This window comes from Lichenostomus cassidix, chromosome 4, assembly GCF_008360975.1.
Source record: "Lichenostomus cassidix isolate B80296 chromosome 4, HeHo_3.0, whole genome shotgun sequence".
NCBI lineage: Eukaryota > Metazoa > Chordata > Aves > Passeriformes > Meliphagidae > Lichenostomus > Lichenostomus cassidix.
The window spans coordinates 65,828,197-65,854,277 of NC_139484.1; the positions used below are offsets into that span (position 1 = coordinate 65,828,197).

Sequence of the window (26,081 nt, forward strand, 5' to 3'; positions counted from 1 at the left end):
TGTGGGTCCAGAGGGACCTTCCACATCAGGAGGAGATGTGTTTAGTAGGTTGGAGAAGTACAAGAAAGGAATGGAAATTGAACTGTGAGTCTCCTAGTCTTAAAATTAAATGGATATATTTATTGATGACATGTTCCCATTCAGGTATATCTGTAATTATATGCCCACCTGGAAAATTACAGTGAGACTAGTTGTATAAATAAAATTCATCTGATGAGCCCTGAATCTTAAACAAGTCAATGTTAAATTATTAGTATGGATATAATATAATGCCGTGCATTATAAAGTTAGTTTTATGTAATATATTTGATAGCATACTTTTTTTCCAAATAACATTTGTATTTTTTTCCAAAATGAATCCAAACTAATGCTACAAAAACTCCTGAAATAATTATTTCAGGAAAAGGTAATGAAGTAAAATGTATTACATTACTGAGCTACACTTTTGAAGTGAATATAGTTTATTTTGCCAGGCATTCCTCATTTTGGCTCTATATTACTTTTCCTTAGGAAGCAGGGCTAGTTTCTATTTTAGGGTACTTCAGGTTAATAAATACTGCACAGCATATTCAGTTTTGAAATTGAGATTGAGCAGTCTTTTATTAGGTGTGAACTTGTTGAGTTTCCAAATTAAAAAGGAACTTTAAGTAGGCAGTACCATATGTTATTTGTGTGTTAATTAAAATGTAGAAATATTCTCCATTATTCCCTTCTCTGGGTAGATGCTATATAAGCAAATATAGTCAAATATTTGGAACATTTTCAGGCATAAGAGAAATACTATGTGGCTATACTTAGTTGCCTGAATGTTTGCCACTTTTGTATCAATTACCAGCTAATGATTAGAAGAGATCATTTCAATTTAGTAACTGTTGAATTAAAAGGTAATATGAAACATAAAGTTTCAGTTACTCTGTTTTTTTGTGGAAGGGAAAAGTCAACATGACTGAACATCTTGTATTGTAAGTAATTTTTGTGATGGAAAACATGAGCTTTATGTTTAATTGTGACTGACAAAATTACTGATAATTGTAATATCTGATGATGATGTACATTTCTTCTGATTGTTTTGTTAATCATAAGCCTGTCCTTGTTTTCATGCTATAGTTCCATTACAGTCAAATGAGGCTTATAGAGGATTCAGGACACAGATGAAGAGCATTAAAAAAAATACAACCCCAAACCAAAGCTAGGCAAAGCTCTGTGCAGGGAAATAGATGCAAATGTATTAGTTGTTTGGGTTAATTATTTTTTTTTCAGTTTTGTATTTCATTATTCTTTGCTGTTTTAATAAAGTTATGCAAAAATGCAAAATAGAGAGCTGTCTTTAGCCCATAAATTGTGAGTGAATTACTTTTACAGCTTTGCTATATAAGTTTCTCTGATACCACATATTTCATCATGTGGTGTCACCAACCCTAAAAAAGTAGCATCATCTGGAATTCCACTATGTTTGTCCCTCTGTCTAAAAATTAAAATATTTGTCAAAATCCAGCTCATGTAATTGAATAAGAAGTTGTGAGTCTCTCTGTGGAATTGAGAAGAAATATTTTTCTTCCATCCAAGTCTATAGTCCAGGCATGGAGTCACTTTGGAAGCATTCCTGGACCAGACTGGTCAGAGTAATCTCACTGTAAAGATGGAAGTGCTGTGGAATGCTTTTCATCAGTCTGAAATAGATTGACTCATGCCTGCACTCAGCTCTGGCAAGTGAAACAGTAGAATTTTTATTTGTGTTAAATAGAAATAATAATAAATGTAATAATAAAGAAATAAAAATAAAATAATAAATTCTCTGTCACTTCAGTTTAGGATAGATTTGTGCTACTGCAGTTCCAGCTAGTTACTAGCTGTAAGTTGGTATGAGTTTGCTGTAGATTGGATTTTATATATTTTTGTACACTTTATTTACTGGAATGTTTCACACTTAATTACAATTGCTGTGTTTCAGGCTGGATCTTGTTCCAATCAATCGCTCAGTTGGTCTGAAGGCAAAACCCACCAAACCAGTAACAGAGGTCTTAAGGCCTGTGGTTGCAAAATATGGTTTAAATCTTAACGAACTTGTGGCAAGACTAGTAAGTATTCCTTGATGTAATTCAAGCAGCAATATTTTCTGTCTGGAGAAGATCGTATGATAGTCCCTGGAATGATTTCACTCCTGACAATTAGGCATTGAAATATCTATAGCTACATGTTGAGATAAAATGTGTTGTAGTCATAACCATTCTGCTAAATAGTAGTTACCTCAGATATTCAGTCTACATCTGTTTTATATTTTCCTTCAGAATAAATCCAACATCCTAAGTAAGCAAGTCTGAATTTAACTTCTTGCAGAGCTCAACTCTCATTATTAGCCAGGGAAAGTTGGTTGGATTAAAGCTTTTGTTCCTTTATCCTGGGAATCATGAAAATTGCCACAAATCCCCTTGCAGAAAGTTTTTGTGAAAGCAGACTGATTCAACTTCTCTACTACCAAACTCTTGGATAGCATGTTCTCTTTTCTATTATGCTGGGATATCTATGAAAGTAAAGTTAATTTTGTGGTATTTCTAGTATGTATGCTGTCTTAGCTGAATCAGTCCAAATTTTTAAGATAACTGAAAAACATGTTGGTATAGAGGTAACTTCATTTAATAAAATTACAAAAATGACAAAATACAATCAATTTAGAATATAAAATAAGCTTAAATGTCCTCTGAAAAACATGATTTGCTGAACATAGACACTAGTGGTCCTAGAGTATTTGAGCACACTTACAAATTGGATGATTTTTTCTTCCCCATGTATCTTTTTTCTCATTGAAATCAAGGTAGTTACACTCATTGAAATCAAGGTAGTTTTACACCAATGGAATAAAAATTTTTAGAATGGTAGAAGGATATATTGAAGCTACCCTGAAGCATAAAAATGCATTGCCCATTTTCTTTCAAAGATGTTAGACTGCATAAATTTGTTCTGAAAACAGCTTTTTCTTTGTTACATACAAACTGTGATCCGACTTTAGAGTGGTGAGCAGGAACCACTTGATCTTGGTGTCCCTATATCTAATCTGGATGGTCAGCGGGTTGTTCTAGATGAAAAAGAACCACCAAAGGGTAGAGGTAAGTTGGTATAAAAGCTTTTGTTTATGGTCTCAAGTCAGTTTTATAAACCCTGACTCTGGTTAGTTTTTCCTGTTGATGTGAAGGTGAGGTAAATGTGATTAAATTTAGATATGTCATGTGTGGCATATATTCTTTTTAACTAAAAAGAATTGGAGTTTCTGAAGGCTGAAGATTAAATTCATCTGTGATAGCAAGTACTTTTACTGTTGCTGTGAGAAATTTTGCACTGGTAATATCTGAATTTTTTGCTTGCACTCAGCTGTGGATCTACAGACAGACTTAGGAACAAGCCATGGATCTACAGACTTAGGAACATAGTGCCCAGTAATAATAATGAGAATAAAGTGCCAAATATCTTCTGTGCATTTGGCAATTATTCAGGAAGGAACATTCTGTGTAAGTAAAACAGATGCAGTTTGTGCAGCAGCTATATATACTGCTATCATAACCTCCTGCTTAAGCATGAGAAAGTAGCAGAGCCTACTTCTCTGGTTTTAAGTGATGATTTCTGGAAATAATCCCAAAAAGGATAAAATTTGTGATTACCCTAGGCAAAATAATTAGAAAAATAAAAATTTATCAGCTGAGCAGTTGACAATCTCTTGGCACAATTAACACTACATTAGTGTAAGCAACCTTGAGAGTAAAGGTTTGGTTTCATTAAGAGACATTTTTATAGATATTGAACACTTAGTTTTTAAAACTGAATTAGATGTGGTTAAATTAAATAGACTTGGAGCAGAGATCCCCTTTGAGGAAGAGCTGGGATTATAAAGACAGAGGTATTTATTGAGAAGAACCAGGTTTGTAATTTTTCTAGTCAACAGAACCAATTGCTATTTTGAAAAAAAGTTTTCAATCTAAATACTCTCACAGATAATTAGTTTAAGGATTACAAGTAAAGCCTAAATCCAATGTGCTGTCAGCAGCTGTAGGATCCTAAATCATTGGGGATCATTCTGGCCCTGGGTTGGTTCTGTGGCAATGTACCAGTGAAGGAGGGCTATGATTCTGTGTTAGTACAGATTTGCTGTAGGAGATTTAATTTGAAGGAGCCATTTGGTTACTTAGAAGATGGCAAGGAGGATATGATAGTGTCTGCAAAACAATTGGTATATCAGACAGGTTGGAAAAGACTCAACATGGCCTTTGAATTGTCTTTTCTGCTAATTTTCTAAATTCTAAATTTGAGAATTGCTAGTTGAGTTATTGGCTCAGATTTTACGATTATTTAAACTAAAGCAGCTGAAAATTTAGTATGTAAGTGAAACTTCAGCATCTTTAAACTTTAAAAGTAATGCCAGTATGAGGAAAATCTGAAGCTGGGAGGGTGATTCTGGTAGGTTTTTACTGAAAAGTGTCACGGATATCAACTCTCACTCTTTATTTTCCGAGTATGTATTGGAGCAATTTTAAACCAAAAATCTGTTGTGTCCATCACTGTCATTTAAATCTTGCTTCTTTGGGGAATTATAAATCAGTAGTTACAGAAGGTATGTTTATGTTCAATGTTTACAGAAAGACAAAGAGGCGTATTAGTAAAACAGACTGCAACTGTATCTTCTTCAAGAAGTCAAGGATCTACTGTAAGTCTTCTGCAACGATTTTTCTCCATTAGATCATCTTCTGTTTCCTTCTAGAATTCTATACTAAAGGCTGCATTCACACATGATTTTTAATTGGCCGAATTATGTAACTAGATTGAATACAACTGTAATTTGTCTGATATTTTTCCACTGTCAAGAGCATTTATTTGTGAAGAACTTTGTCTTCATGATGAATCAGTTAACTCTTTCACTGTGTTGTGTTTGTTGTCTCGTGTTTCATTGGCTTATCTATGTTTGAAAACGATTGAATTACTCTGTAGTTCAAAGACCCTTTCTGTTATGTGAATTCTTCAGAGTAAAGAATATTATATTTATTTCTACATTTTTGGGAACTGCTATGGCAAATGTTCTTTGCCGTAGTCAAGACTAAACTAAAGCATTTGTTGTGGTGTTAGAGAAATGTGTTTCCAAAATAACTTTCTCATTCCCTTAGGCCATTTTATGTATACAATGATAGAGCCTGAATGTAAGTAGTACCTTAACTTTCCTTCTAATGCAGGGAGAGGGAAGAACTCTAGGAAAGTCTAATTCTATCAAAATGAAAGGCGAAAATGGAAAAAATGCTAGGGAAGTCCGGCTGTCAAAGAGAGAAGACTCTATTGCAAAGATTGGGAAAAAAAAATGTCAGAAAATAAATTTGGATGAAGCAGAGGGTATGTGAACTTTATAGCTTACATTTTAACATAAGTAGTCTTAGAAAAAATTTGTATCTGTGTAGGATAAGGTTCCATGTGTTTAGTACTGTGTTGTGAAAATCATAGTCATGACCATTATATTTTTGTTTGGTGTGTTTGAATTGTCAAGTTTTCTTAAGTTGAACATAAAATTTTATAGATGTGAGTGCCGAGTGGGATTTTCAAAAGTGAGAGGTACCTAATTCCTGTAAAATAAAAAGGAATTAGTTACTCAACTGCAATTGAACATTCCATTTGATACTCTTTGTAAGCTGTGTCAAACCTTGGCTTTCTGTTCACCTTTATATAAGTGTTCAACTCACTGACAGGCATTGCACCATAGTGTAGACCCTAATGTACTCAGGTAAGAATTTTTGTAAGTTCTCTGAAGTCTGTAACAGCCAGGGCAGTGCAGTCTGGCTGTGGAGGAGACGTGATGGGCAGCAGTAAAACTTGCACTCAGCAAATGCCCCAAAAAACTGGTCAGAAGTAGAAATAAGGAAAGAGGTCATTAGTAATCTTGCATTTTCTGAGTCCTTTTTTTACCTGCATTACATCTTAATAGTTCTGGTGATATCATCATAAAAAAAAACTCGTAAGAGAATTTGCTTTGTTATAGAAACATGTCCATGGGAGAAAGAGGAATAAAAATGATGTAGCACTAGAAGTCTTGGCATAACACCCTCTGCCCTAGGACATGAACTGAAGTGATTACCTGTCTGTCAGCCCTACACGTTCCTCCCTCTTTTCCCAAGTAGGGAGAAAAAAATAAAAGGACATATTTGACCCACGGATTAAAATTTACTGCTGAAGTTACCACGTATTGCATATCCAAAACCTGGTTATGCAAATTTATACAGCAAATGAATGTTTACCTTTGAATGCTCATCTGTGAACAAATGTCCACGGACTAGAACTGAAAAAAATGCTATGGCTAAAACTCCTACTGCAAAAAAGATGTTTTTTAATATAAGTGTTTTTACAAAATATTAGTGCATTTTAAATTATTTTCTGTTGCTTACTATTTTGTTAACTTGTTTTCCACATTTTAATGCTTTCATTTTTTTTCCTAGGACTGAGTAAAACATTAACATAATTTGAAAACTTCAGAATTCGAGGCTTTCACATTTTATTTTGAGTTTTGTGAAATTTGTCAAAGTTTGGAAAATGCGTACCAAATGTTGTAGACTGTTTTTTAATGGAAAAAAAAAACAACTGTTCTATGAACTTTGAAATTTCAGAAACATTTTTGTATGACACATCTTAGAAATGTTGCATGTTTTAATATGCCTTCCGCCATTTTGCAAAACTTTGGCAATAAGAAGCATTTTTAAGCTTCCATCTTAGCTACGTTCAGATTTAATGGCATTTGAAAAAGCATGTTAAAAAGTCATTTTTATGAATACATTGCAAAGCCTGCCAAGTATGAGTAGAGGATTTATGAGTAAGGTCATACAAGTGCAAGTGTATGACTTCATATTATGCTAAGTTAAAACTGATACTAACGTTCTGTTGCTTTATTTCTTAATGGCTTTTGCTTCAAACAGTATTTATAAGCTGGGTTGGAATTGTTGATTTTAATTAATCTGTTGGAGATGGCCTTTTTAAGCATCTGTTAATATTCTGTAGTTAAAGTGCTTTCTTCTTGAAAAATTAGGACATGCAGAGACCCTATATTAAGAATTACATATTTTTATATGTCTATGTTTTGTACCAAAGAGTTTGTTTATTGTTGCAATGCTTCTTTTTTGAGGAGTGGTATAATTCTTGGCTTACAATTGATAAGTTTCTTGTTGCCAAGTTTTGAAACTTTTTAGAACAGTGTTGATCTACTATGAGTATTATTTATATATAGAAACATATTAAACCATTGGATATCATTAAGGACATGATCAGAAAATCACTTCTATTTGTGTTAAAACATCTACAAAAAGCTTCCCCATCGCTTTTAATAATGGCTTCTTGGATGGTTATTGACTACCTGTAAAAGCTACTGATTCATTGCAGCTCCAAGTAAAATGGGGTTACTGAAATCACCATCTGATCATACCCTGTGATGATAACATCCTGGTTTAAAACTACGCCATGAATTGAATTGAAACTGTGATAAAATAATAATTATACTGAGAGAAACTCAATATAATGAGAAAGTTTGCAACATTCTGAATCTTTGAATGTTCAAATGGCATGCTATTTTTGAGTTAAGATGGGTAAAACCCATCCAGAATATAAAAACGTGCACCCATTGTCTGTAAGACTAGAGCCTTGTTTTGTATAAAGAATTAAAAAATCCTGCGTGTGTGTACAGATTTATTAACTGCGTAAAATAGAAGATGTGTTCAAGGCTCAGTGAATTGCAGCTGTTCTAAACTGCAAAACTCTTACAATAGCAATGCTGATGGTCTTAATTATAGTGATGCTAGTGAACACTGCTGCAGTTGAAAAAGTTCCTAATTAACATGGGATCTTATTTCAAGGCAGCATTGAAAGAATTGAAGATCTTCATGGAAAATAAATGTGCTGAAAATGTACGTTTTAATGGCATTGCACTTTCTGACAAAAACTTGTCAATTTTGGGTTTTTCCCCAATAGAATTTTTTGAACTCATATCCAAAGCTCAAAGTAACAGAGCAGATGACCAACGTGGACTGCTAAGGAAAGAAGACCTTGTTCTTCCTGACTTTCTTCGTTTACCACCCACTGGACCAGAACCATCCTCATCTACTCCCGCAGGTCCCAAAGGCCTCAACAAGCGAGTTTCAAAAAGCGATGGCAGTGATGGATGTACATCACCCAGTGGAAAACAGGAGCCCGTGCAAAACTTTAACGAAAATTCAGTTAAGAAAATGGGTTACTCAGAAAATAAACATAAACCTGCTTTGGCAGCACTCCACAGTCAGAAGACTTTCAGTGTTCCTTTCAGTCCTCCGTTGTCTCCAATTCCGCACGCGTCGGAAAACAGTGCCACGGTATGGAAAAGGCAGTCGAGAGAGTTCCAGGCTGAAGGCATTCAGATGGTAGATGATGAGAATGTGGCAGACTTGACTCTTGTGGCTGAAGGAGATATTAGTAGCCCTAACAGCACTTTGCTACCACCGCCACCACCAACGCCACCGTCAGACATCAGTAAACTCTCGGAAGCCAACTATCCACCCCCAACTCCTTTTGCAGGTAATCAGGAAAAATCTGGATTTCAAAGATCCAATTCAGGTATTTCTAGATTTTAATAGTCTTTCCTTTTGTGTGAAACTACTCTTCCTTGGCACTGTTAAATCAGTATTTGGCACCCATTAAAACAACAAAGAAAATTCTCTCTGCACCTTAATTTTTTTTTTTTTTTTACCAAAAAAAAAAAAAGAAGGAAAAAAGATTTTAACTGCCTTAGTCTGTTCTAACTGTAAAATTTCTGGTTGCCTTTAACAATGTACTTTTGTTTGAATTTGGCATGTGGCCATTTTGGCCACATGCAGACAAACCTTTGAAATGCATCCATGTGCTATAATTATCTCATTCACCCTCAGAGTACAAAACAGGGTATCAGCATTTTGAGCTCCACAGCACTGTTGTGTTCCAGCTTTTCTGATCCATTTCTCATAATGAGATACATGATTAGGGTTTGGAAGTTTAAGTACTTTAACAAAAACCCTAATTATGTGTTGAAAATTGCAGTACTGTTTATGATTAAAATTTTAAATGGATAAGCCTCAACTTAAAATATATTTCTCTTACAAATTAGATATTTGTGACTGAAAATAAAAATGTTATTTTTTTTAACCCATACTTTGCTATACAGAGAAATAGATTGCATCTGTCACACTTTTTCCCAGAATATCCACATATCAAGTAGCTTTCTATTAAATAATTTTAAAGAAAAGATGTAACTTTTTTTAGGATGTAAGTTTCATGGTTTAGCAATATCACAGAGCAATATTAGCCCAAGGCTGAAGTATGGAATTGCTTTATAAACATGGACTCTAACAATCATTGCTATTACCAGAAACAAGAATTTGAAGACAATGGGTGTCGTGACATTGACATTTTACAGTCATTGTACTGTGCATTTTAATGTAAAATATAAGGAGAGGTATCTATGTGCTACATTTATTTTTGATGTTTCACAAACATATGGTGCCATATTTGTATGATCACATTTCTTTGTGATGTGGGAATATACATTTTAATTATTTATCTTTTTACACAGAGTATTTGATACTGTTCTTTATCTGTATGGTTGATGATTTGTAAATACTTCTTTGGTTGTTGGATGCTTATAAATGGCAATGCAAATTATTTCATCCTCTTGCTATTTTAAAAGCCAATTTCTTTATTAGTAGTATCTGAGAAATGTTCTATAAGCGCTACCACTTAATTTCTGAAACTGAGTATTGGACGGACTTGTAACCAGTGCCTATGAATAACAGAACCACAAAATGTACTTCAGACATATGGATGTATATATGCATAGATTTGTGTTGGTGTCTTTCTGATAATATGGCAAGTGTACAAATAGGTATCAATTTGCATATTTTTCAGTGAGAACTGTTAAAAAAAAAACCATTTGCACTTAAAAAAAACTTCATGAATTTACAATATTTTAATGCATGCCATAAGTTCCTGTGTAACCACTGAGCTGTAGCTTTCCCTTTTCCCACTTTCTACTTTTTAATTTGTAGAAATCTTTGTGTAGTTTTCACATGTATTTTGTATCTTTGTTCTCTCAGGAGTAATAAATTCTAGCTCTAGTTACGCAAACTGGTTTTAAGCTTTCATTTTCTTCATTATTTTAAAAATTCTTTCAGTCCTGGACTAAGAATTCTGATTGAAATAATCTTCTTCTAACAAACAGATTAATAGATATGAACTAGCAATTACCATGAGACAAAGCTGACAAATGTTACATTTGTTAATAATTTAGACATCAAAGGGCAAATACTGTCTTGAGATGCTGATGGGTCACATGTGAAATCCATGGCATTGGCATGTGCTCCAGAAGGCAGATAAGACAGGAGATTTCTTTAAATCAAGTCACAAAAGGAACTCCTGAAAGGAGAATTTCTTCTGTCTTTGGGTTCTTGGGCTAAACTTTATATTCATTACTTTCCTTCTTATTTTGAACTAAAGCAACTCTTCCCTGGTCTTTAAGAAATGAGTTGGTGATCTCAGCTCATTTGATGTGGAGTAACCAAAGTAACCTCTTTGTTTGGTGGTCTTGGGTAAGAAGTGAGGGGTTGGATGGGTGCTGGAGACCACACTACTCTTTTCACTCTTTGAGATGGGTCCTACATGTAACAGCACTGCAAAGCCTAATTAAAAAAAACAAACTTCTGCAGAGAGGCTTGTCGTGCAGTTAACTAGGTCTCATTGTGTTCTGGGGGAATGAAAATCCAGTTTTTCCAAAAGTCACTGTGTTCCCACATATTTGTGCACCTTCATGAAAGAAAATAAAGCAGTTGAAAGTCCTGTAGCAGTTCCCCTTCTAAAATTATACAGACTTTTTCATAACAAATAGCTAATGCCCCCCATATTGAATTTAATTTTTTAAATGGGTTTTAATTAGCATGTATTCCAACTAGTGTTCTCTACTTTCACTGGTGATTGTGTCTTATGATTCTGTCATAGTCACCCATGAGAGTAAGTAATCAAACTAATTTTGCAAAACTAAAAATCTAAATTTATTTTAGCTTTTTGGCAAACCAGATTTTTGTTTTTTAAGAATAACAAAAGTGTAAAAGAGAGATGTAAAACACCTTCCTTTTTTTGCTACAATCTTATTTAATATAATAACTGTATTCCATGCTCCTCTCACAACACACTACTATTAAATGGGAACTATATTCTATAAAAGAACGGTGATTTTATGGAAAAAATGTGGGCTAAACCAAAACTTTTCTATTTTCATGATTGGAGTTTGCATGGAAAGGCTGTTCAATGATGTACATAATTATAATAAAGACTTCTGGAAACTCTCTCCAGTCAAGAATCGAAATCTCAAAGGACTAAATCATTAATAATGGTTGCTTTTTTAAGTGCTTTAATGGTTCTTCATTCATAACCTCCTATCAATGGAAATTGCATTTCTGATTGGTTTATTCAATTAAAATGTTGGGATATAAAGAAAAATAATGACTACATAATTTGAAGAGGTCTCTAATCCTGGTTCCAAATTGGCTTGAAGACAAACTATGGGTGTGCTTACCCTGCTCTCATTGGGTTTATAAATGCTGGGAAAAGGACTGGGAGGAATGGAGGAATCCCTCGTGTTCTGCAGGGAGCAATTTGCTGGTGTAGCAAAGCCAGGCCAGTGTCCATCCCTGTCATGGGTGACACTTGAGGGTTTTTTCACTTGACGATCTAGAAATCAAAATATGAACAATGGAAGGCAGCAACAGAAGGTTTGCATCGCTCTGAGCTTTTGAGAAAAAATTTTCAAACACATTTCTTAACTTTCTGAAATAAATGAAATATTTTTATACTGTATTAATACTTAGCTGTGAAGTAAATAGCAAATTAGTTAGCAACACAAGAATCATTACTGATTCTAGTTGCGTTACTCATCAAGAGAAAATGTCTTTATTTTGAATAAGCCTGCTAGTTCTGACAAATTTCCCACTTTAAAAATCAGAGGTTTCTGGAATCTGAAGACATTCTTTCATGTCTCTGCATATGATGGTGGTACCCATCTGTGGAAGAAATAATTATTGTGTGGTGTGATTGGCTTGAAGTGATGCATTCATTTTAGAAAGTGTTAAAATGCCGATTTAATCTCTTTGACTTTTTTTGGGGGGGGGAGAGGGTTGGTTTTTTGGGGGTTTGGTTTTTTATTTTTCTCTTTTTCATTGCCTGGTGTAGTCTGGGTACTTTGAATATTGTCCAGTTTTTCCCAAGGGTTGGGCACATGCTTTACCCAAGTGCAAAATAGCTGCCATGGGGAAAGGCAGCCTTCCAAACCTTTAGTCTCCTCAAGAGCTGTATTAAGCCCCAGGCCTTGCACTGGATTGTTTATTCAGCAATATTCCACTGGTCTGAGTTGTTCAGGATGATTGTTGCCTCTACTACAAAGTAGGTGGTCATTTAGTCATGGCAGCAATTGAGCTTTTTCACGGAATACCATTTCATCCTGAGCTAGGATGATTTGCAGCAATCCAGGCTGAAGTGCACAGACTTTAGATTTGAGTCCATTAAATTGTTCTTCCTTCTCTTAAAAGATTCCCTCTTGTTTTTGGGGTTTTTTTTCAGTTAGGATGAGAATTATTCTTAAAATGACACAGCAATTACAGTCAATGGAACTAATTGTCTACCAAGTATGAAGGGTAGATATGTAGACTGGATCCAGCAGTGCAATCAAAAGAAGAGTTTATTTAAAAATCCCTTTTAACAAGCCTATAATGTCATTGGTTAAGATAGAGACCCAGCTCGGGAAAATCAAACCATGATGAACTCTCTGGAATTATACTTTAATAAAATGTCTATGGGAGTTAAAGGATGAATATAGGCAATGTAAAGTTATATAACTTTTTTTTTAAGAAACTGCTTTTTTTCTGAGATAGATATACAATTGTACCCTTAAAATAAACTTGCTTCCTTTTTTATTGGAAAGATTTTTTTCAGAATTAGAATAGTTAGGACCAGTGCTAGGATGTTTCTGTTGTGAAAGATAAATTATGCAGAAATAAATTCAGATGTAGTCTCTCTGAGTCTGGGACTGGCTATTGTTCCCAAAGCCAGAAAAAACCCCCACCAAAACCACCAAAATTCCCCAACTGTGCTTTTTTATTTTTCACAGAGAGGACCCAGTACCCCACTGCTGAGGAATAGAGATCAGACAATTAGAACAGAGATCAGTGTGGTAATTCTGTGACTTGCACTTATTTGGCTACTAAACTTTTCAGTTCTAATGGTGATGAATTCCAAGTGCAGAAAAAGTTTGTGATAGTTAAGGAGATTAAGGGTAGAATAAGAGCAATCACATGTCTATATTCAAAATTTGAAAATAAACCTTTGTTTCTGTAATAAATTATATAATATTTTACGTGACTAATATATAATCTCTTAATTCATGTGGCATATTTTAAAGACAGTCCAGTGGTGTTCCCTGTATAAATCAAGATAACCACATGAATGAAAACATGACTAAAAATTTAAGAAAAGTGGGTGATTATGACTTAAAAGATGTAAAAATAATGTAAATCATAATTTTTAACAAAGGCTATTTTCTTGCAGTAACTTACATCCTTACCAGTTCTGTGTAAATTTATAGAAGATAATTGGATTCTGGATCAATATCAATAAGTACTCATGAGGATACAGAAATACCAAGTCTGGGATATGTTAATCCTCTTTTAATCAGAGCATGGTTAAATGGAAGAATTTCATGTAGTACATGACTGTGATCAGCAGCAAAGAGAAGGAGAGTTTAGAGTAGACAAACAGGAAGCAAGGAAGGCCTTGGGGGATGATTATTTGAAATGTGAACTTATTTCAAACAAGCAACAAGGTAAACAGTTTAGGAAGAATTGCAAATTTTATCACTGACTAGATGAAATGTTAGAAAAATGACAGCTGCCCTTTGAACCAAATGCACATGGGCTACACCCAGATCTAAGCAAACCCATGGCAGCATTTGGGTGATGAAATGAACTTCGTTGAATTATTGGCTGAAATGTAACCGGTAGCCCTGCGAAACCCATTTTAGAATTTCATAATTGAAAAATAACCTCATGAATGGCAAATTAAATTAAAATGGATTCAAGTAATTCAATCCACTATTTCCCAACATAGGACTCTCTGCAATAATTAAACCTGCTGTTACTGACCACTGATGGCTGAACATGTGTAGGCTGCTGCAGAGATGTTTTATCATGTCTACTGCTTGGAAAGGAGTCAAAAATTGTTTCAGTTTTAGCAGCAGAGAAGGTTTGAGCAAATTGGACAGTGTTATTGAGGGCAGCCATGTCTGCCTGGATCAAAATTCAAAAAAAAAGTTCAAAATCAGAACTTTTGATTTTATTTACTCTTGGACTCAACAAACACAGGTTGCAGTGCTCCCTATTTTGCATCTATATGCCACTGGTGAGCAGCAGTGGCCATACCAGCTCCCTCTTCCATGGGATATTCCAAATTTGTCTTTGAGAATAATGTTTGGTGCTGTGTTCTTGTGATTTCTTTAGAGATGAGTGCAATGAAAGGATTTCCATCTGGCCATTTCTAGACTTAATGCTGCAAATGTATTCCCAAAATTCCCAGGACAAAAGTGAATAAACTGGTAATGCAGTATATTGGTGCTTTGTAAAATAACCCATTTCCTAGCTCAATGCCTTCATTTTACTGACTCAGATTTCAAGGCACTGAGCATATGCTGCAGTTGCTGTTTCATCATGCAAGTGAAATTCACCATACAAAGTCAAATTTCCTTTGAAAAGATTTAGCATAAGCTGTAGGTAGGAATCTTTTATTAAATCCACATTCTCCTTGGTGCTGTGCCAATTAAGAGATAAAAAGAAGGAAACTCCCAAAGAAAATTTAACCTGTGGAATTCTAAAACTTAAATGTAAAGTATCCTTTTCCCTCCAGAAGCATAAATCACTTTACAAACTTAAAAAAAAAAAGAAAATTCTTGCAGTAGTAACAGTATGTCAGCTAGTGTGGAAGTCATTCATCCACCACTTAAAAGAATCCATGTGTGGGAGGGCTAAAATTTAGAAGCAGCATTTCCTGACAGTTTAGGACAGGAAGGGAGAAGTGTCTTTCCCCGAGTGAAACTGTCAGATTATGTCCACGTTGAGAAATTACTCATCTTGACAGATTTCCAGGACACTGAAATGAACACCCACTCCCGAAGTGACCATCACAGAGCTCCTTTTTTCAGTCTCATGTAAGAAAATTCTCTCTCAGGCAGTGTGGTACCACCTTGGGACAGACTCCATGGAGTCAGAGACTGGAACAGTGTCTGCCCAGACTCCCAGGTTCCAGCACACCCCAGAGCTTTGCTGCTTTGGAGACTGAAAATGACTGATTACATTTGGGGGTGGGATGTGCCTGTAAATTACCAGCTCCAGGAATTGCCCCTGAAAACTTCACTGGCTTCTATTCACAGGAGTTATGTTCTAAGTATTATGAAAGATTTCAAACAGGTTCTTATCTGCTCTAAGTCAGTACAAAATCAATAATTTGGAGCTCATTCCCTTTAACTGAGATCTGATCCTCTCTGACATCAGAAGTCGAATTCCTGGGATCAATGGTATGAATATCAGCAGGATATTCTTGTTCTCTTTCAGTAGAACTGAGAGCCATTTAAATAGTAAATGATTCTGACAAGAACAGTAGGATTTTAGCAAAGGTAGAATGTTAAGTGAAACACTCAGAAGAGGCTTTATCAAAAAATCATAACTCAAATTTGGCACACTGAAAATAAATGAATTTAATAATTATGATATAGAAACAATATAATTGCAGGGTGTTGTAGGTGGACTTTTAAATCCCCAAGCGTCTGCATTAGACTTATGGTTATATGATCCTATCACCTAAATTTGGTGCTAAAATTTAAAATTGTGGCTCCTAAAATTTCCAGATTTTTTGTGACCTTGTCTTGGTCTGGAATTTGGCCAGATGCTTCCTTGTTCCTAAACTGCCTGGAAGACAATGTCATGTGATCTCTTGCTTAGATCTTAGAGTTTGAGGAATATTTTATACAGAAGAAGATTTCCCTTTGTCTTCCTCTATAAAGATAGTTCTCCATAATGATAATGTTAAATTTAAAATGCCTGAGAATAATACAAGAAGTCCAAATATCACAAAAATAGAAATATTGGTATCAGAAATCAGGAGATAAACCAAAACAGTGCCTGATTGTAGTAACCTTTGGAAAAATGCAGATGGGTGCAGTTAGCCTTCTTCACAGTCATTTGGCTGTGAGTTTGTAACAGCAGATCTCTGGTTTAAGGACAAAAGATGATCTTCATCTTCCTATCTTTAATCCATCTGGAACATATTAATGGGATCAGATGCACAAGAAAGTTCCCTGAGAGCTGTGTGGAATGCTTAGCAAGGGAGGAGGAGATTACCAATAGGTGTGATTGTGGTATTCCAGCCTGGAAATCCATCTGTGTGACTATTGCCCTAAGCAGTGGCTTCCTTTCCCTACTGAAGTTAAGTAGAACAGTTGACAGATTAGATTTGGGGAATTGTGATGTCATTCCTGACATGCTTTATACAGAGCAAAGCAATCTGCAGAGCTATCCATGGAGGTTTTCATCACTTCAGCACAAGAATATATGAAGAGAAATTTTACCTGTGAAGGCTCTCTGCACCCTAGATGGTGCCCTGCACAGTTCAGTGTGTTCAGGTATTTGTCACTCAAAAAGAAAATATGAGAGGGAGACCAGTGCAAAAGTGTTACAAACTTCATTGAAACCTCACTATGAAGCTCCACTGAATACATGCAAGTCTTGAGTCTACTCAAAAACTTGTGGGATACATTTATACACAGGCTGGTTTGGGGAATCTTGCCTATTTATTATTTGTGTTAAATAGTTTTGCTTCATGAAAGCTTTTTCTTAAAAAAAAGATGAAAAAAATTAAATAAAAGTATGTTTTTTCTGTGTAGTGCTACTCTTGAAGTCATCTTCCTGTCTGGTGAAGATGAGCCAAGCTCATTTTTGCTCTGACAGGAAAAGTGGAATCATTTTCACAGTATCATCCTTTAGTAATTCCATATTCTTTTGAACTGGTATTTTAGACAAGATGTTGTCTATTACTCTCCTGCCTCTAGTAGTAATTTATTTGATGCTACAGAGAGATTGCTCCTGAAAAGGACATTAATAGAAAAATATGTCCATAATGCGGATGTGTTCTTGTTCAGATGAGCTCATGTCTTGTGCAGCCTGAGAGCAAACATTATCCTTATTTTTGCTGTCTTCCTGTTAGACAACTTGCACACCCAGTTGCTTCATGTGGTGACTCAGTGACGCCATAATTCTAAGACTTAATGGCATTTCTCATATTTAACTGTAGAAAGCAACCAAATAAATACAGCAATACTTGCACCTTCCATACTGTTCCTCAGCAAGAGTTTCCAGCTCTTGCATCTGTTGCCCTCTGTTAATGCAGGCTGTGTTTTCTGAGTGTGGAAAGTGTTTCAGGCTAGCTCAAGTCAACAGATATGAGACCTTCCACCACCATCAAAGTTGTTCCTTTATGTGACATTTAATAGGAGGATGTGTTCTCAATGCTAGGACAGCTGGATGACTCATGCCCTGTCAATGCAATGCATTCGTGGTAATTTGTCATTAGGAGGCATTTTAGCAACTTGTAGCTCTTTTAAAGCAACTTGAAAGGAGAATCACAGATCTTCCTCAAAGGGTGTAGAATAGTAGATTAAAGAGATCAAGAGAACAATTCAGTACACTCATGTGTAAGACAAACGTTTCAGAACAGAAGAATAGCATTTTGCACCACAGCCATGCCAGCAGCAGTTAAAATTAAGCCAATGTTCAGCTTCAGTAGGGAAATTTAAACACAAAGTATAATATAGTCCCATTAAATGTTAGCTGCAATTTAGTAGGCTGGAGTCGTGCTGGGCTAACAGGGCTGAGAAAGCTTTCTGCCTCTCTGCTCAGCTGATTTGTTTGGAGTTTGATCTAATTCCTCTGTAAATAAGGCAAGCGTTACTGATGTGGAATATCCACATTATTCACGTGGGGCTGCACTGTAGCTAAAACACTAAACATTGCATTACTTAGGATTTTGACTTATTTTTCTTAAATAGAAAGCTTTATGACTCAAGAAGACCCTGGAGTGATTTGATTGAAACTGTTTGAAAGTGATTTTTTTGTCTTTTTCATTTGCATTTTCCCCATTCTCCATATCAAAAAGTTCTTGATTACGATGATTATACATGGAAATTTCTTTTCCTTGCATAAAACTGTAGCAATCACTTCATGAACAAACACAAATAAAAGATTTGAAAGACAGCTGTGGGATTTAACCACACCAGTCTCATGGGATTTGTGTGGCTAAATGTGCTGGTCAAGCACTTGCATGTAACGGTGGCACAATATTTCAGAATGTTTTGGGTAAAGCATGTTGGATAAGGTGGTATCTTTTAAAAGAAGAATAAGAAGATACATGGAAAAAAAGGAATTAAATATGAAATTAAGCCCCTGCTTAGGTCTGCCTTTGTGCCTTGAAAGTTTCTCTTTTTTTCTTGGCTATCAGTTTGATCTAATAAAAGCAGTTCTCTGTCTCTGAAAATGTTGCCCCTCTATATCATTATGGGGGTAACCTCAATTGCAGAGCCCATGTTGTTAACTGTGGTGCAAATCCTGAAATCAACTTCTTCATCCTTCTCTTCTTGCTGCTGTTGACACAGGCAAATCAGCTTCTGTGCATTTGCTTTGAGAAGCTCCTCATAGTTTGCAGGGTCACAACCTGACACAAAACTGGCTTTTGGGAGCTCAAGGGTTTTTAAACTATGGCTGTTTTGGGATGGTAATGACTTTGTGTGTGTAGTCTAGAGAACAGGCCTGAGTCCTGGCAACTGGGGTTTTAGAAGTGCCCACGTAGCTCAGGTGTTTCTTGAGTATTTAAAGTCCTCAAACCTCAGAGGGTTGTGAAGCCCTTCAGAGGGACCTTGACAGGCTGGAGAGATGGTCAGAGAGGAGCCATCTGAAATTCAACAAGGGCAAATGCAGGGTCCTGCACCTGGGGAGGAACAACCTCATGGACCAGCACAGGCTGGGATTTACCTGCTGGGCAGCAGCTCTGCATAGAAGGACCTGAGGGTGCTGGTGGACAACAAGCTGTCCCTGAGCCAGCAGTGCCCTGGGGACCAAAAAGGCCAATGGGACCCTGGGGGGCATTAGGAAGAGCACTGCCAGCAGATCAGGGAGGTGATGCTGCCCTCTGCTCAGCCCTGAGGCACATCTGGAATGCTGTGTCCAGTTCTGGGCTCTGCAGGACAAGAGAGACATGGAGCTCCTGGAGCAGGTCCAGCAGGGTGTGACAAAGATGATGAAGGGACAGGAGAGTCTCTCTTATGGGGAAAGGCTGAGGGGGCTGAGCCTGTTCAGCCTCAAGAAGAAACAATGAGAGGAGAGCTCAGCAGTGTTTATAAATATCCAAAGGGAGGCTGACAGAGGGTGGAGCAGGCTCTGCTCAGTGGTGCTGAGCAACAGAACACAAGGCAAGGGGCAGAAACTGATGCACAGAAGTTTCACCAGAATATGAGGAAGAACTTCTTTACTGTTCTGAGCCCTGGAACAGGCTGCCCAGAGAGGGTGTGGACTCTCCCTCACTGGAGATGTTCAAGAGCCATCTGGACACAATCCTGTGCCATTTGCCCTGGGATGACCCTGCTTGAGCAGGGAGGTGGGGCCAGATCCCCACTGTGGTCCCAGTGTCCAACCTGACCCATCCTGTGGTTTGGTGATTCTGTGAAGTTGTTTCTTTGATTCTTGTCCTGTAAACGGTGGCCCTTAATTTCTCTGTTGCAGCTCAGGACAGTGAACTGCAATTTCAAATAATCCCTTCCTAGTCTGCTAGAGTAAATTAAGCCCTAGCCAAGTAAAAATACTATCTCAGCAGGGTCTTGAAGGTCAGTTCTGAAGGAACATTCTCCCGTTCTGCCCCAGTGGAAGGTCTGTATTCTCCACCTTTGGGTTTGTTGGTGTGAGAATTTTTTATTCTAGAAGTGTACAAAATTATACTAAGTGGTTATGTTTAATGAAGTCTTCTTAGAAACTCTGAAAAATGCTACATTAAGACAGATACGTAGTAACATTTCACATTTATCTTTGAGATCTAGTATTTAGTTACCTACCTGGTACATCAGTAAGTCTCTTTGGTGGAGTGGATGAATATCCCAGCTGACTGTCTACCATTAGGGCCTCAGAGGAGGCTGCAATATTGAAAACCACTAAAACCAGAAGATACATAACTCTCCCGTTTTGTGTTTTTTTTGTTTTTAATTCTTCTGTTAGGTGCAAGCAGAAAGAAAAAAGATTCACAAGTGACTTCAGGAAACTCTTGTGAGCAGAGCTCTCACAAAGCAAAGCCCAGCAGAAGCTTTAGTCCTCCTGGTGTGAGAGGGAGCCCTGGGATGGAGCTCCCTGTGAACAGGATAATCGATGTGGATGGGATCAAACTGCAGGACTCTGGCACACGCTCCTGTGACGATTCTGAAGGGAACCTCAGCTTTGAAGGTTACATCTCTGAACTGAGATCTTGCCAAGGGAGGATGAGAACTGGAGTTTACAGGACATCAGACCTTCCGTCTCTGATTGCTGTCAAGAGCGAGAAGAATAAGGCCACTGAGAATCAGTATAAAGCTACTTTTGTTTAAATCTCTGTTTTTAATTAAATTTTCTGGTATTTTTGCTTGGCAGCAGCAGCAAGAGAGATATGCCTTAGAGACATGTTTCTGCAAGTTATATGTGGTTTTCAATATTCAAAGAGTCTGATAGAGACCATAATTCCTGATACTAGTTGGAAGCCCTAGAATGAAAAAATATTATTCCAATGAAACTATCAAGCTATTTGGATTTGCCTTTTTTCCATTTCTGTATTATTTTCCCTGGGATGGTTCCACTGAACAGTGCAATTAAAATTATGATTTTCACCCCTACTCTTCTTGTCTTTATTCAAGACAAACTTACTTTAAATTTCCTTGTCCAAACTTTTTATTGAAGATAATTTCAGTTTAATCTTCTAATTGTTTTCCCTTGTCTGCAGGATTCCCTCTGTGTTAGTAGGTTTTTGAAGTGTAAGTAAAATCAGTCACTGGTGTAAAAAGATTGGAAATATTTTCTTGTTATCTTCCTGCCTGTCTTGAAATATTTGGGAAGAGGTCCAAGTGGAATTCAGTCTCGTCTAATGCATTGTCTGGATATATGCAATGAGACCATTGTTATACAAGCAGCAAGAAGAAAAAAAAAACAACCCCAAAAAACCGAAACCCAAAAGTGTGAATTTCCTGTGCTGGGAATAATAGCTGCTTTTGTAGCCAACACTGGTGATGTTTCTATACCAGAAATATATATCTAATTACACAGTGGTGTGATGGTCATTGGGTGCCTCCTCATCACTGCTCTCAGCATCTTTTAACTTTGGGGAAAGGCAATTTGGTTATTGCTCTTTCTATAAGGGTGCCCCTCATTCTCCTTGTTGTTCATTTTAGCTTCACTTTATTTTCTAGCCTTAGGTGGAGTTTTGAGAAAGAAAAGATATTTAAGACTGCTGAACATGCTGTTTTTGCCACCTGCTGCTTTTCCTTCATTACCATTTCTTCAGGAGAAGTTGTTAGTCTGGACATGCAAAAGGGTACGCAAAGAATTGAGAGCATTGGACATCTGCTCATCATATTGAGTAGATATAGAGAGACTTGTGGGAGTTCACTGCTTTGAAATTATTGTGAAACTTAAAAAGTCATGCTGCAAATCTCCTGGGCTGCAGATCCACACAGGCAGTAGGTCTAAAACATCAAAGTAAATATTGATTAACTCTTTCTCTGCTCCTAAAGCATGCCAAGAATCATGAATTTTCTGAATAGCTGAGACTACTGGACACTGTCACTGAGTTTCTCAAATGTGTATGGTGAGAAAGAGGGTGTGTGTGATTTTGTAATCGTAAATTAAGGTTCCTAAAGCTTAATCTTAATGCTTAAGTGTTACATCAAATACTCCAGTGAGACAAGGGGATACAACACTCATTAGCTTTAATACTTATTTTTTTTCTACTGGTAAGTGATTTGCTTTTGATATTGAGGAAAAATCCTTGTTAACATTAGGTTCATCCTGGTGTGGGCCCAAATGAGGGTATATGCTGTGAAAATAGCTGTACTTTTTAAAACTTTCAAGCTTTAAACTAATTTTAGACTCATGATAAAATCATGGTAGAGACCCTAGAGATTTGGGAAAACACAGCAGGCAGAACATAGCCCAATTATGTCAAAATATTTAAATATTTATATATTTTTAAGAGTTTATTTCTTTTTATTTTTTCTGGGTTTTTTTATTGTTTTGCTAATAGTTGCCCTTGCAGATATTTCTTTGCACAGATAAATTACCATAATTTTTTCCTATCTTCTGGAAAATTAATAGTTTTGTTCTAATCAAAATTAACATTACAGCAATCAGACTGAAAGATAGGGCTTTTTGACCTGTGATGTGCTTTGCACTGTTTTTCTGTCTTGGAAAACAAAATCCGAACATCAGACAGGTAAAAACTTGAAATACAATCATTAAAGTCTATATTAATCTCTGATCAATATTTTAGATGAAACAAGGTTTTTTATCTTATATTGTGCAAAGGCACTCAAGTGACTGGGAGTGGGCAATACAGGATTCTTCATCTGGAAGAAGAGCTGAGGGGAGATGCAATAACAGCTGGAAAACCTTGAGTGCCATGGGAAGGGGGATTGACTTTCACACTCCTTGCTAATGCAAGCATTAGGGGCCATCAGATGGAGCTAATAGCAGCCAGGTGTAAATCAAAGAGCTGCTTCTCCATGTACTCCTGGTTTCTATCCCCAACCTCCTGGGGTCAGAAAAACAAGCAAATAAAAATGCTGTTCATGAATTCTGCAGCAAATGGGATTTGACTTCATCAGGGATTCAAAGGGAATTTGACAGCATGGGAGTCAAGCTGTGTGCAGGAAAATGAAGGATGTGAAAGAATGGAGTTTTCTTTAACATAGAGAAAAATCTTGGCATAATGCCTGGAAATCCTGTAAACAAAGGGACATGGGAAAAGCTGTTCCTCCCCATGCCACACTGTCATGCTAGTTAATGGCAGATTGCTTAAAAGAATGGCTTCTTAGCTAGAACTAATGGAAATTAATTCCTTGGACTCAGAAATAATTAATAATATTAGTTTTCCTGTTCAATATCTGGCAGAATATAAAAGCTAAACCTGCTGGAATCAGGAGTTAATAAAAAGGAATGTGGGCAGCCTCTCTCTGACTGATGATTTCCAATATTTTACTAGGGATGTGGTCCAGTTTTAATTACTGTGTGACTTCAACATTGCAATATGATTTTAAGTTGCCTTCTCATATTGTGATTTCCATTACTAATCAAATCTGCTTGCAATTAAGAATCAGCCTAATTGAAGCCCTGCTTGATAGCTTGATCATTTATATTGCCAGCCAGTTCCTAAAGATAATCAAATTCTAGGTGGCTTTAGTTATCTTTTACTTTTCCCAGTTTTTCACTGTTGAAATTCCACTTGTGCAGAGTTAGTCTTATGTCTTCCTAATCCCATGATAATAAATAAAAAGGGTCTTTCCATCCTCTCAGGTGGAATAGAGGGAGCTATACTGACCTGTGTCAGTACTCAAACCTGAAACTGTATCAAACAGTGATATAAAAAACCGCAACCTCAACACTTAAAAAATCCTGCAGCATTCCGAATCTTGTTTAATGTAGCAGTTGTCTTATATTTCACTTGTTGTCATGGTATCTGATTTTCAATTGGAGTGGTTACAGCCTCATTGGTTCCACAAATCACAGTTTTGTTATGGTTTAGTTTTAAAGGCTTTCTGAAGAATAGAAAATATACCTAAAGGTAAACTTGCAACGAGGCTTCCCCCATGATTACTGTAGTTTTGTGCCTTGTCAACGAGTTTGTGATATAACACACATGCAAAATTAATCACTGCACGGTTTAGCTCTGGGGGATTGTGTGACAAAGAACTAATGGGTTGTGAAGACACATAAACAGGCTTTGCAAAGAGACTTTGCAAGAGCTTTACTGCTCCATGGGAAGGAGCCAATACCTGGCTGTATGCACTGTGTCCTCTCTCTTGCCCCTGGAGGTCTTCTGGGGGCTATTTAATGTCCTTCAAAGATGCTGTGTCCTTCGGGCATTACTTCTCTGCCTGCAAGTTTTGGCTTCTTTGTGCCTTTGCTGTAGCATGGGTTGCTTTATTCCTGCTTCTCTTCTGATGCTGGAATTTAATGTTCTTAACAAAAAACTTTTAAAATATGTAGCTCAGCTGGCAGCCTCCTTGTCCCGTTGTAGCAGAGATAACCAGGACTTAGGAGCATATTTTGATTTTTTGGAAGTAGCTTGATTTTCACCTCACAACAGAACTCTTTGCCAGTAGCTGTTTCTCAATAGCAGTGCTGCTACTCGTCCCAGCTCTCTCCAACACAGATTGCACAGCAAATACTGTCATTTAAAATGGCCTCTCCTGAGGTACTCGGTAGCTGGGATACAGGGCGAGTGTGTGGCAGTGTGATGCAAACACCTGGAGGCATCTTTTCACAATTTCTCAGAGATTTTGAAAAGCATCCAAAGGCTCAGGCAAAGGCCATGGCCCAACAGCAGCTCCTTATCGAGGGGAGTGAGAAGCTAACACCATGGCAGGTAGAGGTACCTCCCAGCTCCCAACCACAGCTGGGTGACTTGGGTTGAGGAATGACCCTATTTTCTCCATGAACAGGCAGATTTCCAAGCTTTGTGGGATTGTAGCAAACCTGTGTGACAACAGTGTTGCTCTGTGGATAGTGTGGGTGTTCACCCTGCAGCAAAAACAAGAGGCACATCCAGGTGCTTCTCTCTGTGCTCTTGGAATAGCATCCCAAGCTTAGCACTGTGGGGTGCTGAAGAACCATGAGATTTGTGACCCCAATCCAATGCCAGTTAAAATACAGGAAAAGTGTTCATTGGTCGTATTGAAATATTTCTTTTCTGTAGACCAACTAGCACTTTTAGCTGGGTTACTTTTGATTTTTTTTTTTCAGAAAAAAAATATCTGCTGAGAAGTGCTGGATGATGACGTGTCTGCAAATCTTGCCTGCATTACTCAAAATGTTAGCAAATTCAAGATGATGCACATGAGCCAACATGCTTTCTGAACTGATTGTGTGAAAGATAAGAAAATTGTTTATATTTTTTTGCCCCAATTGATAATTCTGTTGTACAATCTAAAATGCTGCTGTACAGAATTTGATTTGTATCCTTGTTTTAGTTGTGATTTTGTCTTTAAATGTCTATATGATCACTTTCTAATATGAAAACGCACATTGGTTTTCTTTCCCATCCCTTGTCTCCCCAAAGTGTTAAGAAATCCTGTACTGCACAATAATGTTTATAGAATCTTATGTGTGTCAAACTCATTAAAATGTTAATTGTGTATGTAGTAATTAAATAATTTATACCACTAGAGCTGATAATGTTTCAATGATATTTAATTTCAATGTAGGGAAGAGATGTGAAAAATATTTTTTCAGTTATTCTGGGACCTGCTGCTGTTTAGACATTGCCACTTAAATGGAAATATGAGACAACATGAAACTTGCCTGCATTTTATTAGATTCTGCAAAGATATCTTCATAAACCTGGCTTACATAAAGAAATTCCTTGAAAAGAGGATGGTTAAGAATTTTTGCCAAATATTTATGTACCTTAAAAATAGCTCATCCTCTGGAATTTAATAATAGTAGGGTATGTTTTTAGCCTTTAATTATTTCCTTTTGCTTTATTCTAGCAAACCTAAGGGATTGCAAGCCTGAATAGATGAATGTTTTCCAGGTACAGTGTAATCCTCCTCTGGCTGCTTGTCTGCATAGTCTTGGTGTGTTGTCTAGCTCTGTGTGGTGCTCTGAGGGGACCAGAGCATCAGAACTGCTCTGCCCTTGCTGCTAGCACTACTGAATATATGGATGCTCCATCTACAAGAGAGAAAGAAAGAGAAA

At 36.8% G+C, this 26,081-nt stretch overlaps 1 protein-coding gene across 2 annotated transcripts in view; it reads left to right on the plus strand.

The window, feature by feature from the left end:
• The window catches only part of RGS12 (regulator of G protein signaling 12), a 90,141-nt gene extending 64,590 nt beyond the window's left edge, over window positions 1–25,551 (plus strand). For both annotated transcript variants that reach the window (XM_085059696.1, XM_085059697.1), the window contains 6 exons: window positions 1,952–2,078; window positions 3,008–3,104; window positions 4,626–4,693; window positions 5,214–5,367; window positions 7,981–8,598; window positions 20,364–25,551. In XM_085059696.1, coding sequence (XP_084915822.1) covers window positions 1,952–2,078; window positions 3,008–3,104; window positions 4,626–4,693; window positions 5,214–5,367; window positions 7,981–8,598; window positions 20,364–20,725 — 1,426 coding nt within the window. In that variant the 3' untranslated portion in view covers window positions 20,726–25,551. The remainder of the gene's footprint in view (window positions 1–1,951; window positions 2,079–3,007; window positions 3,105–4,625; window positions 4,694–5,213; window positions 5,368–7,980; window positions 8,599–20,363) is intronic.
• Window positions 25,552–26,081: the final 530 nt, after the last annotated feature.